The sequence below is a fragment of the Somniosus microcephalus genome, chromosome 6, assembly GCF_052327205.1.
Source record: "Somniosus microcephalus isolate GS21.2 chromosome 6, FLI_Smic_1.0, whole genome shotgun sequence".
NCBI lineage: Eukaryota > Metazoa > Chordata > Chondrichthyes > Squaliformes > Somniosidae > Somniosus > Somniosus microcephalus.
This window is the reverse complement of record NC_140992.1, coordinates 142,504,501-142,521,777: the sequence shown is the minus strand read 5'-3', so window position 1 is coordinate 142,521,777 and position 17,277 is coordinate 142,504,501. Positions and strand designations below refer to the sequence as shown.

The following is a 17,277-nucleotide window of genomic DNA, read 5'->3' as shown; positions in this document are numbered from 1 at the left end:
TTTTTTTGTATTTCTGAATAAAGATTGTTGTTTTTTTGTGTTTTTTGCTGTTTTTAATAAAGATTTTCGATGTGTTGTTTTAATAAAGATGTATGTGTACCAAATGGTGCAGGGGTGTTGGACCCCCTCCATGCTTGGATGTGTGTAAACAACTGTAATTATTCTATGTATGCTTATGTACACTGCATTTTTACAGAATGGGAAATGCATGCGTCGCGGGATCATAGATAGGTAATTACAGGGGAAGATTGACTATGGAGGGTCGGGAATTTTGCTCACCTTGTCAGGATGATACTTAAAGCGAGTTTAGTATCAACAGGGGGGAGTGTAGGGTTCTCAAAATTCCCACATTCCCCAAAAGTTATGGATAAAGGGACCCTGTATGGACAAGTTATTAAAAAGGGTACCCAAAATGGCTTCTGAAACCTCGTGACCAAGGCCTGCAGGATTTTAAAAGCACCCATTCAAATCCTGAAATAAAACCTAACATGCATGGATCTGTGAAAGACTTTGCCATTTTCTAAAGCCAGACAGCTAGGTAAACATGGAATATGCATTCTTCACCTTGGAACAGATCAAGTCAGGATAGACCTAATCTTGAGGCCATTAACTTTTTGCATAAAGAATCGGTAACAGCTCACAGGTAGCTACCAAGCCAAGAAAGATGATTAAATTTCATAAATAATAAACAGCCAGGATATCGAAGCCATTAAACAAGGAGACAACCGCCCCAAAAGTCATTAAAGTGAATGCCTGTAATCATTTTAGACGAGACCGTCAAATTAAACAAAGAACTGACCTGATTTGGCGCGCAGATAAGGGGTGAAGAACCGGGTATAATTGTAGGCCCACCGGTAGCTCTCGCTCTCTTGCCTCTTGTTCTTGGCTCTCCCGACACTGAGGACGCCCATTACAACACTGGGGGCCAAACGCGGGAGGAGAACGGAACCCGATTCGAACACGCACAAGACACACGGGGCCGCAAATGGCAGACGAGATGAGACGAGATGAGCGGTAAAACTGATGGGCAGAGAAGGGCAGTGAAAAAGAAGCATTGGGGACGAGTGGGTATACACCCCGGCCTAGTTATAAGCTGGCGTTTGAAGCTTGGGTAGAAAAATCAATCGACAATATAAACCGCCAACCGAGCCCCAACCGCAACAAAACCATCGGCGACCAAACCACCACCAGAAGAGCAGCCATTCCTGTAAGGTGAAGTACCCAACAAAAGACTTTACTCTAACGAAGGAAAAGAAGGGTACTTCACACAGACAACTCCATCGCCACGCCCTGTGACCACGTGACAACGGCAAGCCCCAAAAGACAACAAGGGCGAACCCCAAAACCACAACCGGCTTAATCGACAGGTTTCGAACCGTAAAAGAAACCCCATTGGTGAGCATGAATTCCGGTCCCCTCGTAGCTTAATCTCGTTAGGTATTGGGGGTGGGACAATGGTAAGGGGATTTTTAATGTGTTTGTTCCCTCGATGTGCCGTGTGTTCCCCATTCCCAAATAAGTGTAATTTTATATGCCTGTAATTATTCCAGTAATTCTCAGTGTTGTGATTTTATTGTGCCTTTAATAAAAATTGCGGTTTATCTTGCTCCAAACCACTTGTCTATTTCTGTATCGCCGCCTGTACCTAAGTCCAGAACCCAGGGGCGTGGGAGCGATTCGAACTGCTCAGAGACAGTCAGGGGCAGAGCTGACTGGGCGCACACGCCACCCCCTACAACCCCTAAGCTGGCCTAGGCAGCAATGATTCCAAACACCAAATATGTACATTTTGAATACAAAAACTTATTTATTTTACAAACTCTGTGTGTGTCATTTGTTCATGACAAACTAATAGAAAGAAACATCAAAAAACAAACTTTAACACAACTGGTTCTCACAACCTGGAGATAATGTCCAAAACACTAAACAAAAGTTTGACCACGAACCTCGGCCTTTAATAAAAAATTTAACAACTTTTTGTCACACTTCCTACTTTTTGCCCTTCGAGCGTGATCTCCTTCCCTTGCGTGCTTCCCCCCTTTCCACCCTACTGCTCCTCCATAATGGGACCCCAGTGGCTGCAGCAAGGCTGCTGGACGTCTGCTGATTGTCAGAAAATGAGACTGCAGATGCCCTTGTAGGATGGCCTCGACCAGCTCTGGGCCTAGAGGGCCCAGCTACAGATTGCACCAACTCTGCATGGGCGGCAGCAGTCTGGGCTACAGGCGGTGGCAAGTGTAATGGGGAAGTGACAGTGGTGGCAGCAGGAATGCTGTCATCTTGAGAGAGCAGACATGATGTGGAGATGCCGGTGCTGGACTGGGGTGGACAAATGTAAGAAGTCACACAACACCAGGTTATAGTCCAACAGCTTTATTTGAAATCACAAGCTTTCGGAGCGCTGCTCCTTCATCAGGTGAAGTGAAGAGAAGCATACAGGCACAGCATATATAGTCAGAGAAAACTGCCAGATGATTACAGGTAATCTTTCTAACTGCCCTTTATCACACCTCGGCAGAGAGATAATCACAGCAATCAAAGGTGTGAATGGTGCCAAACAGGTCAGTCAGGAAAACATTACATCAAAGAACAATGAGGTGGGGTCACAAGGGGTCAAATGTTGCAGATGCTGGGGTCTGTATGAAAAACAGAAAAAAAACAAAAAACTTTGCTGGAAATCACAACAGGTCCGGCCGCATCTGTGCAGAGAGAACAAGCCAACGACGACTCGAGTCTGGATGACTCTACATCAGGTGGGGTTACATGTAGCATGACATGAACCCAAGATCCCGGTTGAGGCTGTCCTCATGAGTGCGGAACTTGGCTATCAGTTTCTGCTCGACGATTTTGCGTTGTCGTGTGTCTCGAAGGCTGCCTTGGAGAATGCTTACTCGAAGATCGGAGGCTGAATGTCCTTGACTGCTGAAGTGTTCCCCGACTGGGAGGGAACACTCCTGCCTGGCGATTGTTGTGCGCTGTCCGTTCATCTGTTGTCGCAGTGTCTGCATGGTCTCGCTGATGTACCATGCTCCGGGGCATCCTTTCCGGCAACGTATGAGGTAGACAACGTTGGCCGAGCCACATGAGTATGTACCATGTACCTGGCGGGTGGTGTCCTCACGTGTGATGATGGTATCTGTGTTGATGATCTGGCATGTCTTGCAGAGGTTGCCGTGGCAGGGTTGTGTGGTGGCGTGGTCGTTGTTCTCCTGAAAGCTGGGTAATTTGCTGTGAATGATGGTCTGTTTGAGGTTAGGCGGCTGTTTGAAGGCGAGTAGTGGAGGCGTGGGGATGGCCTTAGCAAGGTTTTCGTCGTCGTCGATGACATGTTGAAGGCTGCGGAGAACATGACGTAGTTTCTCCGCCCCAGGGAAGTACTGGACGACGAAGGGTACTCTGTTGGTTGTGTCCCGTGTTTGTCTTCTGAGGAGGTCTATGCGATTTTTCGCTGTGGCCCGTCGGAACTGTCGATCGACGAGTCGAGCATCATATCCCGTTCTTATGAGGGCATCTTTCAGCGTCTGTAGGTGTCCATCGCGTTCCTCCTAGTCTGAGCAGATCCTGTGTATTCGCAGGGCTTGTCCATAGGGGATGGCTTCTTTAACGTGGTTAGGGTGGAAGCTGGAGAAGTGGAGCATCGTGAGGTTGTCCGTGGGCTTGCGGTAGAGTGAAGTGCTGAAGTGTCCATCTTTGATGGCGATTCGTGTGTCCAAGAATGAAACCGATTCTGAGGAGTAGTCCATGGTGAGTTTGATGGTGGGGTGGAACTTGCTGATGTCATTGTGTAGTCTTTTCAGTGATTCTTCGCCGTGGGTCCATAGGAAGAAAATGTCGTCGATGTATCTGGTGTATAGCATTGGTTGGAGGTCCTGTGCAGCGAAGAAGTCTTGCTCGAACTTGTGCTTGAAGATGTTGGCATATTGGGGTGCGAATTTGGTCCCCATGGCTGTTCCGTGTGTTTGGGTAAAGAACTGGTTGTCGAAGGTGAAGACATTGTGGTCAAGGATGAAGCGGATGAGTTGTAAGATGGCGTCTGGAGATTGGCTGTTGTTGGTGTTGAGTACTGAGGCTGTCGCAGCGATGCCGCCATTGTGGGGGATACTGGTGTAGAGTGCCGAGATGTCCATCGTGGTGAGGAGTGTTCCTGGTTCAACTGGTCCATGGGTGCTGAGTTTCTGTAAGAAGTCTGTAGTGTCGCGACAGAAGCTGGGGGTTCCCTGTACGATGGGTCTCAGGATGCCCTCGATGTATCCAGAGAGGTTCTCACACAGTGTTCCATTGCCTGATACGATAGGACGTCCGGGTGTGTTGGCTTTGTGTATCTTTGGGAGGCAGTAGAAGTCTCCCATGTGGGGAGTACGTGGGATGAGAGCGCGTAGGATGCTCTGAAGGTCTGGATCGAAGGTCTTGATCAGTCTGTTGAGTTGGCGGGTGTGTTCTTTGGTCGGATCTGCGGGTAACTGTCTGTAGTATTCCTGGTTGTCCAGTTGTCGGTATGCTTCTTTGCAATAGTCCATTCTGTTCTGTATGACGATGGCTCCTCCTTTGTCTGCTGGTTTAATGACGATGTTGCGGTTGGTCTCGCATGCTGCTGCAGCTGGATGATGCGCCTCTGCAAGGTCTTCATTCTCATTCTCCTCTTCCTCCTCATCCTCCTCATCTGAGGAGGCTATGCACTGAGCCACTTGTTCTTCAGGCAGCTGCAAGCCATGATGCTGTGCGATGTTGTGCAGTGCACAGCAGACCATGATGATTCTGGAGACCCTGGTTGCTGAGTACTGCAGGGCTCAACCTGATCTATCAATGCATCTGAATCGCATCGTCAGCAAGCTGATGCTTTGCTCAATAATGGATCTGGTCGAAATGTGGCTGGAGTTGTAATGCTCCTCATTTTCGTTCGATGGCCTCCTGAATGATGTCATTAGCCATGTCTTCAGGGGGTAGCCCTTGTCTCCAAGTAGCCATCCGCAAAGTTGGTTTGGTGGAGGCACACTAGACTGCCGCAGGATGAACAAGTCTTGGCAACTGCCAGGGTACTTGGCGCAAACATGCAAAATGTCCTTCCTGTGGTTACACACCAGCTGTACGTTGAGGGAGTGGAAGCCCTTGCAGTTGACAAAAATAGCTGGGTTGTGATGGGGTGCCTTAAGGGCCACATGTGTGCCATCTATGATGCACAGCACCCTTGGCAAGCCTGCCATATTTGCAAAACCAACCGCACGCGCGGTTACACTTGCTTCATCCGTGGAGAAGTGGATGTAATTGTGCGCCTTTGCAAAGAGGGCATCGGTTACCTGCATGATGCAAGTGTGTGTAGCCGACTGGGAGATGCCGCTGATGTCTGCTGATGATCCCTGGAAGGAGCCTGAAGCAAAAAGTTGATTGCGGTGGTGACTTTGATGGCCACTGGTAAGGGGTGTCCACCAGATCCTCTGGGCTCCAGGTGTTGGTGCAGCATTGCGCAGATGTCAGCAAAAGTCTCAGCCTCCTTTGGCACTGCTGCTGACTCATGTTGAGGAAGCACATCCTTATCCTTTAAACCCTGTTTTGGGGGAATATCCTGCGGCGATGTGCTTCCCTGCGCTGGTGCCTTCTGGCCTGTGCACCATCAGGTGGATGAGCAGCAGGTTGGCGCTCCTGTTGTTGCTGTTGTTCCTGGTTCCGTTGCTGCCACGGCAGCTCTTCATCTGAATCTGAGGTCCAGGATGAAAGGAAATAAATGGTTCCCATGCTGCTGGTATATACCTCAGTTGAGGAAGCGTTGAGTCAATGTGGGGAGAGGGTTTTCCCAGGAGGTCACAGTGGAGATGGATCTCAGCTTCACCACTTCCAAAATAAGTAGACCTGCAAAAAGTTCTCCAAGACCTGAGAAAACAAAGTTCTGCCACCTGCAACTGATCCTTGTTGAAAGCTCCATTTTTATGGTGGAGCTGCTCAATGCACAATTCCCATTCACTCATCTACCAACAATCTACACCAATCACGAGGCACATCTCCCATTCCTAACCTCACCTCACCTCTTTGGAGGAGACGGTGCAGGCCATTCTTGGCAGGGGCATGGCTGAGCCCTTGGCCAGCATTGGGGCTGAAAGGATATCAAGATGTGGGTATCCTCATATGTTACCCTCCTTATGGCATGCACCTTATGCTTTCCCACCCTCCCCTCACCACAACTTCACCCTTGTGTCTTTCTTATTTCACACACCCAAGGAATGCAGCCTGCCCAGCCAGTGGGTGACCAATGAATGCAGCCTGCCCAACCAGTAGCTGACCAAGGAATGTGGCCTGCCTAGTCAGTGGGTGACCAAGAAGAGGGAGAGAACAGTGAAGAAGAACAAGAACAGAAGATTGATTTCACACTCCCAGCTTGCAAGGTCGACCAGCAAGGACATCTACAGTGTCCCCCACTGAAAGTCAGCTTCCTTCCACTAGCCATGCTGCAGCCACTGGGGTAGCACTGCGTGACATCAGTAGGATAGGCAAAGGCACACACAAGACACTCACTTAGAGAATGCATACGGGTGATGAGTTGATTTCTTGATGTCGCCTTGGATGGATAGACGTATATAGGTGGATTGGAACGTTTACTTTGTGCTGGCTTTTATTTCAGCATCATGGCCAAGAGGACACTGTGATGGTCAGTAACAGATGGACGGTAAGGTGTAGGACTAATGTTGAAAGTGGAATTGGGGTTGTGGTTACTGGGACCAGAGACAGATGATTCCATTCCAGATATCCCAGCCATGAAGGGGATGTCTGGTGTGCATCCTTCCATCTGATTCCTCCTCTTCTGATTCCTCCTCTTCTGATTCCTCCTCTTCTGTGTCTTCCTCTTCTCTCATAAAGCGACTGCTGTAAATGTGAAATGACAGCATAAAATGCTCAGCTGGTCAGGCAGCATCGCGACTTTGAGACGTGAACTCTGTTTTTCACTCCACGGATGTTGGGTGACCTGCTGCGTATTCGCAGCATGTTGGCCTATAAATTCGGTGACGCCCCGCCAGCACGTTTGCGCCGGGAATTTAGTGCCCGCCGCCGAGCCAGTTGTGCCCGCCCCAAATTCACTTTCAGCGCCCCAAAGCGGAAGCGGGCGCTGGTACAGGGTGTGCCCGCCCCGCTTGGAGCGCTGAAAGTGAATTTCAGCGCTGCCGGTCCCGCTGCGCCACCCGATGCGGAGCGGCAGGCTGCTGTACTGCAGGCCTCCCCCTTCTCTTAAGGGGGAGGTGCCTGCAACGGCCGGAGCCCCGTTGAAAGTGCCGGCAAAAGAGCCCGGCACAACGGCGAAGTGCCGGGCTCCACGGAAACCAGCCAGCAATGCCGCGGGGGGGGGGTGGAGGAGGCCGGGGAAGGAGGTGCAGGCAGGTGGCCGCCGAAAAAGCGGCCGGCCGCACCTCCGCTTTAAATAGCGCCTCTAAGGCTGCAGCACGGCCAGGTTTTCAAAACGTTGTTAGCGGCCGCCAGGGAAGAGGCGGCCGCTACTGAAGATGGGGATCGGCGTGGTTTCGGGCGGTACCGGGGCGCTGCGCACACCGATGACGTCATCGGTGCCGGCGCAGCGCTACCGGCTTACGCCGATTTAAAGGCCCACCTAATTTCAGCGGCGACGCAACTTCCGGCGCAACCCACTCTTGCGCCCCTAAATGGGTGCAAACCCAAGGGAATTTCTAGGCCGTTATGTCTTCTCAAAGGCCTTCATTTAACATCTGAAGCCATGTAAGCATCCAGCAGCATTCCCTACACACTTAAAAAACTTTTCACATCTGTTGCAGCAAGCAACCACTTCAATAAAATCAAAAAACAGTCCAAAACCTTACATTCAAACTTACCTAATGATGTGTGTGTCCCTGTCAGCCTGGTTGAACGGCCGGTTAATCTGGCGTGCTTAGGACCCAGCGCTGAATTTCATGTTGGTGATGTTAAGTCGGCGTTGTACGCCGATTGATGTCACCACGCTGCCATTTTTTTTTTTCAGGGCACTGCCAGTTACTGGCAGCGCAAAGGGGGACATGAACATGCCGGCCACCATGGGAGCTGCCACCAGCTGTCAAAAGACAAGCAGCTGCCATTTTATTGCCATTTCGTGGCGCTATGGAGTGGTGGTACGTAGATGAATTTCCAGCCCCAAGATTCTATGATTCGTCTTCAATGTCCCACATTAACTCCAAAACGATGAAGTGCTGGAGTTTGTGCACTGCGTCTGTCTTTAATGTACGTTAGCTGTTAATGGAAATTTACATTTTCAGCAATATAATGAATGTAATGATGTAGAAAGCTGAGAATCGTCGCACAGTTCTTGACAGAAAACAACTGTGCATCTTGTGTGAATTTGTAGCAATTTGACCCCTCAATGCACTTTCTGATACCTTGTTCTAAACATTTTCAAAAAGTCTCTCTGATCAGTTCTATGTGTTGGTTTTGTAACAATGCAATATTAATCACAGGATGGCATATATTGCAGACCTGAATGGACTGAGCATAGCATTACACTGACAATGCTTTCAAATAATGACAATGGGAAGCTCGAAACTGTACTGATGGCCCTACATATGACGTGTTACCTGCATGGTTTGGTCAGCTAGTTACTGCATTTGAGACGTGTATAAATTAGTTATCCTGCAAATTCTTTGGGGGGAAAATTGGGTTGATTTGCGCCTCTCATTAACACCCCCGAGGAGGCGCTAACGGGGCGTAAATCCCCTGGCGCCCAGGCACGTTGCCGCTAACGCCTCCCCCGAAATTCAGCTGGAGTTTAGCTGCGGCGGTAGCCGGTAGCGCCCCATGTTGCTGCTCCTCCGTCGATGATGTCATCGCCGTGTACAGCGCCCCAGCTGCAACCTTGGGTTGCGGCCCCTGATCTATCACCGGACGACATGTCCGAAAGGGTCAGGGGGCGTTTCTGCAGCTGCATTGGAGCAACTTAACGGGCAGGTGTCGGGCGGCCATTTTTTTGGGCCGACTGCCAGCACCTGCCCCCCTTCCCCTTTTCTCTTTGGGATACCGGCCGCGACCGCTCAGCCCGGCACTCCTCTTGAGTGCCGGGCTCTTTTCATGGCACCCGGCTCCCCGGTGGTCCAGCAGGACCCCCGTGGGTGCAGCACTAGGCCCCTCCCCTTTAATCAGGAGAGGGAGGCCTGCAATGATGCAGCGTTACGTGCAGATGTGCGTGGCGCTGTTGCACGTAGCACCGCAAAATTCACTGGTAGTGCCCCAAGGAGAGGGATGCTTCCAGTAGCGCTGCCTCCTGGTTGGGGCGCTACCACTGAATTTACGGCGCATGGTCACTAACTTTTTCAGGCCGTTGAAATTAGCGCCCCAGCGACGTTAGCAGCCCAAAGGGGGCACCACTGAATTTTTCCCCCTTTTTGTTTCTTTCCCTTTCCCATGTGACATTTTAAAATCAGTGCTTAAGAGGGCCCCTTCGAAACAGCGATAGGATATAGGAGCAATCTGTGCTTTTTAATAATTGACAGCTTGCATAATAGAGCAACATCTTTTAATGATTATATTCAAAAGAAACAGAAGGCACAGCAACATATAGATACAACCCCATCAATGTACCTCTTCCGCCACTACAGGAAGCACTAAAGCAAATAAATCCTTTTGCAACCCTTCTGTACAATTACAGGAAGCATCGCCACAGAACAAGCAATAGACGCAATAAAACTGAAAACATTGTACTTCTTTTTCCTAATACAGTTAATACTCGACATAAACGTCTGTTTCTCATGTTCATTTACCTGTACCCAGGTATTTCTTCTCATACCACATTCTCTTGTTTAATCAAAGACTGCGGTAATAAAGCGATTGATAGACTTTGCCATATGACAGATAGTGTGTTGGTTGGCTGAGGTGTTACTGCCTCGCTCACTTTAAACAGGCCTGTTACCACAGCTTGCCTAACAGATTATTTGTATGATTTACTTTGGAGAAGTCCCTTCCATAGAGTTCTTTATGGGAATCTTCTCTGCTGCACTCATTTATTTTCATGTCCTGTATGCAGCAGTAAATGTTTTTTTCCCACATTGCTAAGCACCTTGATTAGATCAAGCTTCTCAGAGCTGCACCAATCTCCAAACTAACACAATATTCCACCTGGATTCACTAAGACGAGTGATATGACTGTGTGCCCCAACAGCTTACTATACTCTTCAGCCTTGAATGTAACGACTGCATGCCTTGTGTGCTCAGTTCCTGAGGGAACACTGTAACATGCCTTGTATGCATTTCATCCTTGTGCCTAAGACACATTGTTGAAATGTGCCATTTCCATACCTGCATTACATTTAAAGAAACCCAAATGTTCTTTTCTTTATTACCACTCTTTCTTTATTTTCTTTGTTATCTCTGGTGTCTCCCAAGGATCTATCCTTGGCCCTTTCCTATTTCTCCTCTACAAGCTGCCCCTCAGCGACATCAGCCAAAAACACATCAGGTTCCACATGTACGGTGACGACACCCAGCTCTACCTCACCATCACCGCTCTTGGCCCGTCCACTGTCTCGAAACTGTCAGACTGCTTGTCCGACATCCAGTACCGGTTGAGCAGAAATTTCCTCCAACTAAATATTGGGAAGACTGAAGTCATTGTCTTTGGTCCCCACCACAAACTCCGTGCCCTATTCACCGACTCCATCCCTCTCCCTGGCCATTGTATGAGGCTGAACCAGACTGTTCACAACTTTGATGTCGTATTTGACCCCGATCTTCTGAATATTATCCATGCCATCACTAACACCGCCTATTTCCACCTCTGTAACATCACCTGTTTTCACCACTGCCTCAGCTCATCTGCTGCTGAAACGCTCCTCCATGCCTTTGTTACCTCTAGACTTGATTATTCCAGCGCTCTCCTGGCCGGCCTCCCATCTTCTACCCGACATAAATTTGAGCTCATCCAAAACTCTGCTGCCCCGTGTCCTAACTCACACCAAGTCCCATTCACCCATCACCCCTGTGCTCGCTGCCTGTGTCCTAACTCACACCAAGTCCCGTTCACCCATCACCCCTGTGCTCGCTGCCCCGTGTCCTAACTCGCACCATGTACCATTCACCCATCTCCGCTGTGCTCGCTGCCCCGTGTCCTAACTCACACCAAGTCCCGTTCACCCATCATCCCTGTGCTCGCTGCCCTGTGTCCTAACTCACACCAAGTCCCGTTCACCCATCTCCGCTGTGCTCGCTGCCCCGTGTCCTAACTCACACCAAGTCCCGTTCACCCATCTCCCCTGTGCTCACTGCCCCGTGTCCTAACTCACACCAAGTCCCGTTCACCCATCACCCCTGTACTCGCTGTCCGTGTCCCATCTCACACCAAGTCCCGTTCACCCATCACCCGTGCTCGCTGCCCCGTGTCCTAACTCACACCAAGTCCCGTTCGCCCGTCACTCCTGTGCTCGCTGCCCCGTGTCCTAACTCACACCAAGTCCCGTTCACCCATCACTCCTGTGCTCGCTGCCCCGTGTCCTAACTCACACCAAGTCCCGTTCACCCATCACTCCTGTGCTCGCTGCCTGTGTCCTAACTCACACCAAGTCCCGTTCACCCATCACTCCTGTGCTCGCTGCCTGTGTCCTAACTCACACCAAGTCCCGTTCACCCATCACTCCTGTGCTCGCTGCCTGTGTCCTAACTCACACCAAGTCCCGTTCACCCATCACTCCTGTGCTCGCTGCCTGTGTCTTAACTCACACCAAGTCCCGTTCACCCATCACCCCTGTGCTCGCTGCCCCGTGTCCTAACTCACACCAAGTCCAGTTCACCCATCACTCCTGTGCTCGCTGCCTGTGTCCTAACTCACACCAAGTCCCGTTCACCCATCACTCCTGTGCTCGCTGCCTGTGTCCTAACTCACACCAAGTCCCGTTCACCCATCACTCCTGTGCTCACTGCCTGTGTCCTAACTCACACCAAGTCCCGTTCACCCATCACCCCTGTGCTCGCTGCCCCGTGTCCTAACTCACACCAAGTCCAGTTCACCCATCACTCCTGTGCTCGCTGCCTGTGTCCTAACTCACACCAAGTCCCGTTCACCCATCACTCCTCTGCTCGCTGCCTGTGTCCTAATTCACACCAAGTCCCGTTCACCCATCACCCCTGTGCTCGCTGCCCCATGTCCTAACTCACACCAAGTCCCGTTCACCCATCACTCCTGTGCTCGCTGCCTGTGTCCTAACTCACACCAAGTCCCGTTCACCCATCACTCCTGTGCTCGCTGCCTGTGTTCTAATTCACACCAAGTCCCGTTCACCCATCACCCCTGTGCTCGCTGCCCCGTGTCCTAACTCACACCAAGTCCCGTTCACCCATCACTCCTGTGCTCGCTGCCTGTGTCCTAACTCACACCAAGTCCCGTTCACCCATCACTCCTGTGCTCGCTGCCTGTGTCCTAACTCACACCAAGTTCCGTTCACCCATCACTCCTGTGCTCGCTGCCTGTGTCCTAACTCACACCAAGTCCCGTTCACCCATCACTCCTGTGCTCGCTGCCCCGTGTCCTAACTCACACCAAGTCCAGTTCACCCATCACTCCTGTGCTCGCTGCCTGGGTCCTAACTCACACCAAGTCCCGTTCACCCATCACTCCTGTGCTCGCTGCCCCGTGTCCTGACTCACACCAAGTCCCGTTCACCCATCACTCCTGTGCTCGCTGCCCCGTGTCCTAACTCACACCAAGTCCAGTTCACCCATCACTCCTGTGCTCGCTGCCTGTGTCTTAACTCACACCAAGTCCCGTTCACCCATCACCCCTGTGCTCGCTGCCCCGTGTCCTAACTCACACCAAGTCCCGTTCACGCATCACTCCTGTGCTCGCTGCCTGTGTCCTAACTCACACCAAGTCCCGTTCACCCATCACTCCTGTGCTCGCTGCCTGTGTCCTAACTCACACCAAGTCCCGTTCACCCATCACTCCTGTGCTCGCTGCCCCGTGTCCTAACTCACACCAAGTCCAGTTCACCCATCACTCCTGTGCTCGCTGCCTGTGTCCTAACTCACACCAAGTCCCGTTCACCCATCACTCCTGTGCTCGCTGCCCCGTGTCCTAACTCACACCAAGTCCCGTTCACCCATCACTCCTGTGCTCGCTGCCCCGTGTCCTAACTCACACCAAGTCCAGTTCACCCATCACTCCTGTGCTCGCTGCCTGTGTCTTAACTCACACCAAGTCCCGTTCACCCATCACCCCTGTGCTCGCTGCCCCGTGTCCTAACTCACACCAAGTCCCGTTCACGCATCACTCCTGTGCTCGCTGCCTGTGTCCTAACTCACACCAAGTCCCGTTCACCCATCACCCCTGTGCTCGCTGCCCCGTGTCCTAACTCACACCAAGTCCAGTTCACCCATCACTCCTGTGCTCGCTGCCTGTGTCCTAACTCACACCAAGTCCCGTTCACCCATCACTCCTCTGCTCGCTGCCTGTGTCCTAATTCACACCACGTCCCGTTCACCCATCACCCCTGTGCTCGCTGCCCCATGTCCTAACTCACACCAAGTCCCGTTCACCCATCACTCCTGTGCTCGCTGCCCCGTGTCCTAACTCACACCAAGTCCCGTTCACCCATCACTCCTGTGCTCGCTGCCTGTGTCCTAACTCACACCAAGTCCAGTTCACCCATCACTCCTGTGCTCGCTGCCTGTGTCCTAACTCACACCAAGTCCCGTTCACCCATCACTCCTGTGCTCGCTGCCTGTGTCCTAACTCACACCAAGTCCCGTTCACCCATCACTCCTGTGCTCGCTGCCTGTGTCCTAACTCACACCAAGTCCCGTTCACCCATCACCCCTGTGCTCGCTGCCTGTGTTCTAATTCACACCAAGTCCCGTTCACCCATCACCCCTGTGCTCGCTGCCTGTGTCCTAACTCACACCAAGTCCCATTCACCCATCACCCCTGTGCTCGCTGCCCCGTGTCCTAACTCACACCAAGTCCCGTTCACCCATCACTCCTGTGCTCGCTGCCCCGTGTCCTAACTCACACCAAGTCCAGTTCACCCATCACTCCTGTGCTCGCTGCCTGTGTCCTAACTGACACCAAGTCCCGTTCACCCATCACTCCTGTGCTCGCTGCCTGTGTTCTAATTCACACCAAGTCCCGTTCACCCATCACTCCTGTGCTCGCTGCCTGTGTCCTAACTCACACCAAGTCCCGTTCACCCATCACTCCTGTGCTCGCTGCCCCGTGTCCTAACTCACACCAAGTCCCGTTCACCCATCACTCCTGTGCTCGCTGCCTGTGTCCTAACTCACACCAAGTCCCGTTCACCCATCACTCCTGTGCTTGCTGCCTGTGTCCTAACTCACACCATGTCCCGTTCACCCATCACTCCTGTGCTCGCTGCCCCGTGTCCTAACTCACACCAAGTCCCGTTCACCCATCACTCCTGTGCTCGCTGCCCCGTGTCCTAACTCACACCAAGTCCAGTTCACCCATCACTCCTGTGCTCGCTGCCTGTGTCCTAACTCACACCAAGTCCCGTTCACCCATCACCCCTGTGCTCACTGCCCCATGTCCTAACTCACACCAAGTCCCGTTCACCCATCACTCCTCTGCTCGCTGCCTGTGCCCTAATTCACACCAAGTCCCGTTCACCCATCACCCCTGTGCTCGCTGCCCCATGTCCTAACTCACACCAAGTCCCGTTCACCCATCATCCCTGTGCTCGTTGCCTGTGTCCTAACTCACACCAAGTCCCGTTCACCCATCACTCCTGTGCTCGCTGCCTGTGTCCTAACTCACACCAAGTCCCGTTCACCCATCACCCCTATGCTCGCTGCCCCGTGTCCTAACTCACACCAAGTCCCGTTCACGCATCACCCCTGTGCTCGCTGCCTGTGTCCTAACTCACACCAAGTCCCGTTCACCCATCACTCCTGTGCTTGCTGAACTACTTTGGCTTTTGGTCTGGCAATGCCTCGATTTTATATTTTTAATCCTTGTTTTCAAATCCCTCCCTATCTCTGTAACCTCCTCCAGCCCTACAAATCTCCAAGATCCCTGTGCTCCTCCAATTCTGGCATCTTGCACACTCCTGATTTTAATCGCTCCACCATTGGCGGCAGTGCCTTCAGCTGCCTAGGCTCTAAGCTTTGGAATTCCCTCCCTAAACCTTTCCGCCTCTCTACCTCTATCTCTTTTACGATGCTTAAGATCCTTAAAACCTATCTCTTTGACCAAGCTTTGGTCATTATAGAATCATAGAAATTTACAGTACAGAAGGGGACCATTCGGCCCATCTTGTCCATGCCGGCCGACAAAGAGCTATCCAGCCTAATCCCACTTTCCAGCACTTGGTCCGTAGCCTTGTAGGTTACGACACTTCAGGTGCATATCCAAGTACTTTTTAAATGTGGTTAGGGTTTCTGACTCCACCACCCTTTCAGGCAGTGAGTTCATGACCTCCACCACCCTCTGGGTGAAAACATTTCTCCTCAAATCCCCTCTAAACCTCTGACCAATTACTTTAAATCTATGCCCCCTGGTTATTGACTTCTCTGCTAAGGGAGATAGGTCCTTCCTATCCACTCTATCTAGGCCGCTCATAATTTTATACACCTCAATTAGGTCTCCCCTCAGCCTCCTTTGTTCCAGAGAAAACAACTCCAGCCCATCCAATCTTTCCTCATAGCTAAAATTCCCCAGCCCAGGCAACATCTTCGTAATTCTCCTCTGTACGCTCTCTAGTGCAATCACATCTTTCCTGTAATGTAGTGACCAGAACTGCACGCAGTACTCTAGCTGTGGCCTAACTAGTGTTTTATACAGTTCAAGCATAACCCCCCTGCTCTTATATTCTATGCCTCGGCTAATAAAGGCAAGTATCCCATATGCCTTCCTAACCACCTTATCGACCTGTCATCTGTCCTAATATCTCCTTATGTGGCTCAATGTCAATGTTTTTGATAACGCTCCTGTGAAGTGCCTTGGGACATTTTACTATGATAAGAGGCACTGTATAAATGGAAGTTGTTGTTATTATAGTTTATTGAGGGTTTTTCACACTGCTCCAGCGTTGTCCTGGCGTGTTGCTATTTTAACCACTTGAATTCTCTGAGTTAATCAACGCACTGTACAAGTCTGGCAACTGAGGTACTGTTAAAGTAAATGACACAGAGACAAAAATAGTATTTATTTGTAGATTGGCCAATTGAGTAAGGTGGCATCATGACAGTTCCTGTCAATCTTCTGTGCAACTTTATACTGGTCCCACGTTCTGCCCAGCATCTCTATGTGCACTGATCCTTTTCGCTTTCCAACCAGTGATCAATAAAAGCAATGCACCAAAGATATTATACCCGACTTGTAGACCCATGTACCTGCGGAACATTAAAATAGTAACATCGTTTCAGCTTTTGTTGGCAGACATTAATTTATCTTCACAGAAGTACAAAAGAGGTTCATGATGGGGAGGTAATTCTTTATAGACATTTAAAAAATATCTATAATATATTAAAAATCTTAATACTGCACTTGCAATCTATAAAAGCTTTCTTCCTGTTGTCACATTTTTGTGTCAACATTGTCTCACTGTAAAGTCCTATGTCCACAATTATAATGGAAACTTATCATTCTGTAATTCCACCCTCCCACAAGTGGAGGTGCTGTAGTGCCTCAGTTTTGCATCTCCCCAATGCTCAGCCTCAGTGTATTCAGACAACCTCATATACTCCAACAACTCTACTTCTCTGCTTCCCAAATTACCATATATTTTGCTACTTAATACTTTGACTTTATGTTATTATTCAGTTATATACAAATAAGTAGAGAATGTATGACTTTAATATGGAGTAACAATTAGACAGGAGTAGTTATTTTCTCTTATTAATACTTGTGTGAAATGGGTCAGCAGACTTTGATTGTTGTGAAGGTTTGGTGCTAGTAGGGGTTCAGGCTCACACTAAGGGTAAGGGAAATGGTACAGTCCTCAGTGTACATTACAGGCCAACAAAGATTCTGAAACAGTCCCAGCAGATTGGAAGGTAGCAAATGCAATTCCGCTATTCAAGAAAGGATCAAGAGAGAAAACAGAGAACTACAGGCCAGTAAGCCTGACATCAGTCATTGAGGAAATGCTGGAATCCATTGTTAAGGAAGTGGTAACAGGGCACTTAGAAAATCATAACATGATTAGGCAGAGTCAACATGGTTTTATGAAAGGTAAATGGTGTTTCACAAAATTATTAGCATTTTTGAAGCTGTAACTAGCAGGGTAGATAAAGGGGAACCAGCGGATGTAGTATATTTGGATTTCCAAAAGGCATCTGATAAGGTGCCACATAAAA

General features: G+C 50.2%; 2 protein-coding genes across 2 annotated transcripts in view; one reads left to right on the top strand and one right to left on the bottom strand.

The window, feature by feature from the left end:
• LOC147116111 (uncharacterized) overlaps nt 1–8,107 on the top strand; it is a 55,903-nt gene extending 47,796 nt beyond the window's left edge. The window contains exon 4 of the mRNA XM_085992006.1: nt 7,973–8,107. Within this exon, the coding sequence (XP_085848132.1) occupies nt 7,973–8,107 (135 nt within the window). The remainder of the gene's footprint in view (nt 1–7,972) is intronic.
• Nucleotides 8,108–9,479: 1,372 nt separating this feature from the next.
• The window catches only part of LOC147116110 (solute carrier organic anion transporter family member 2A1-like), a 380,850-nt gene continuing 373,052 nt past the window's right edge, over nt 9,480–17,277 (bottom strand). Inside the window, exon 14 of the mRNA XM_085990861.1 lies at nt 9,480–16,311. Within this exon, the coding sequence (XP_085846987.1) occupies nt 16,191–16,311 (121 nt within the window). The 3' untranslated portion in view covers nt 9,480–16,190. The remainder of the gene's footprint in view (nt 16,312–17,277) is intronic.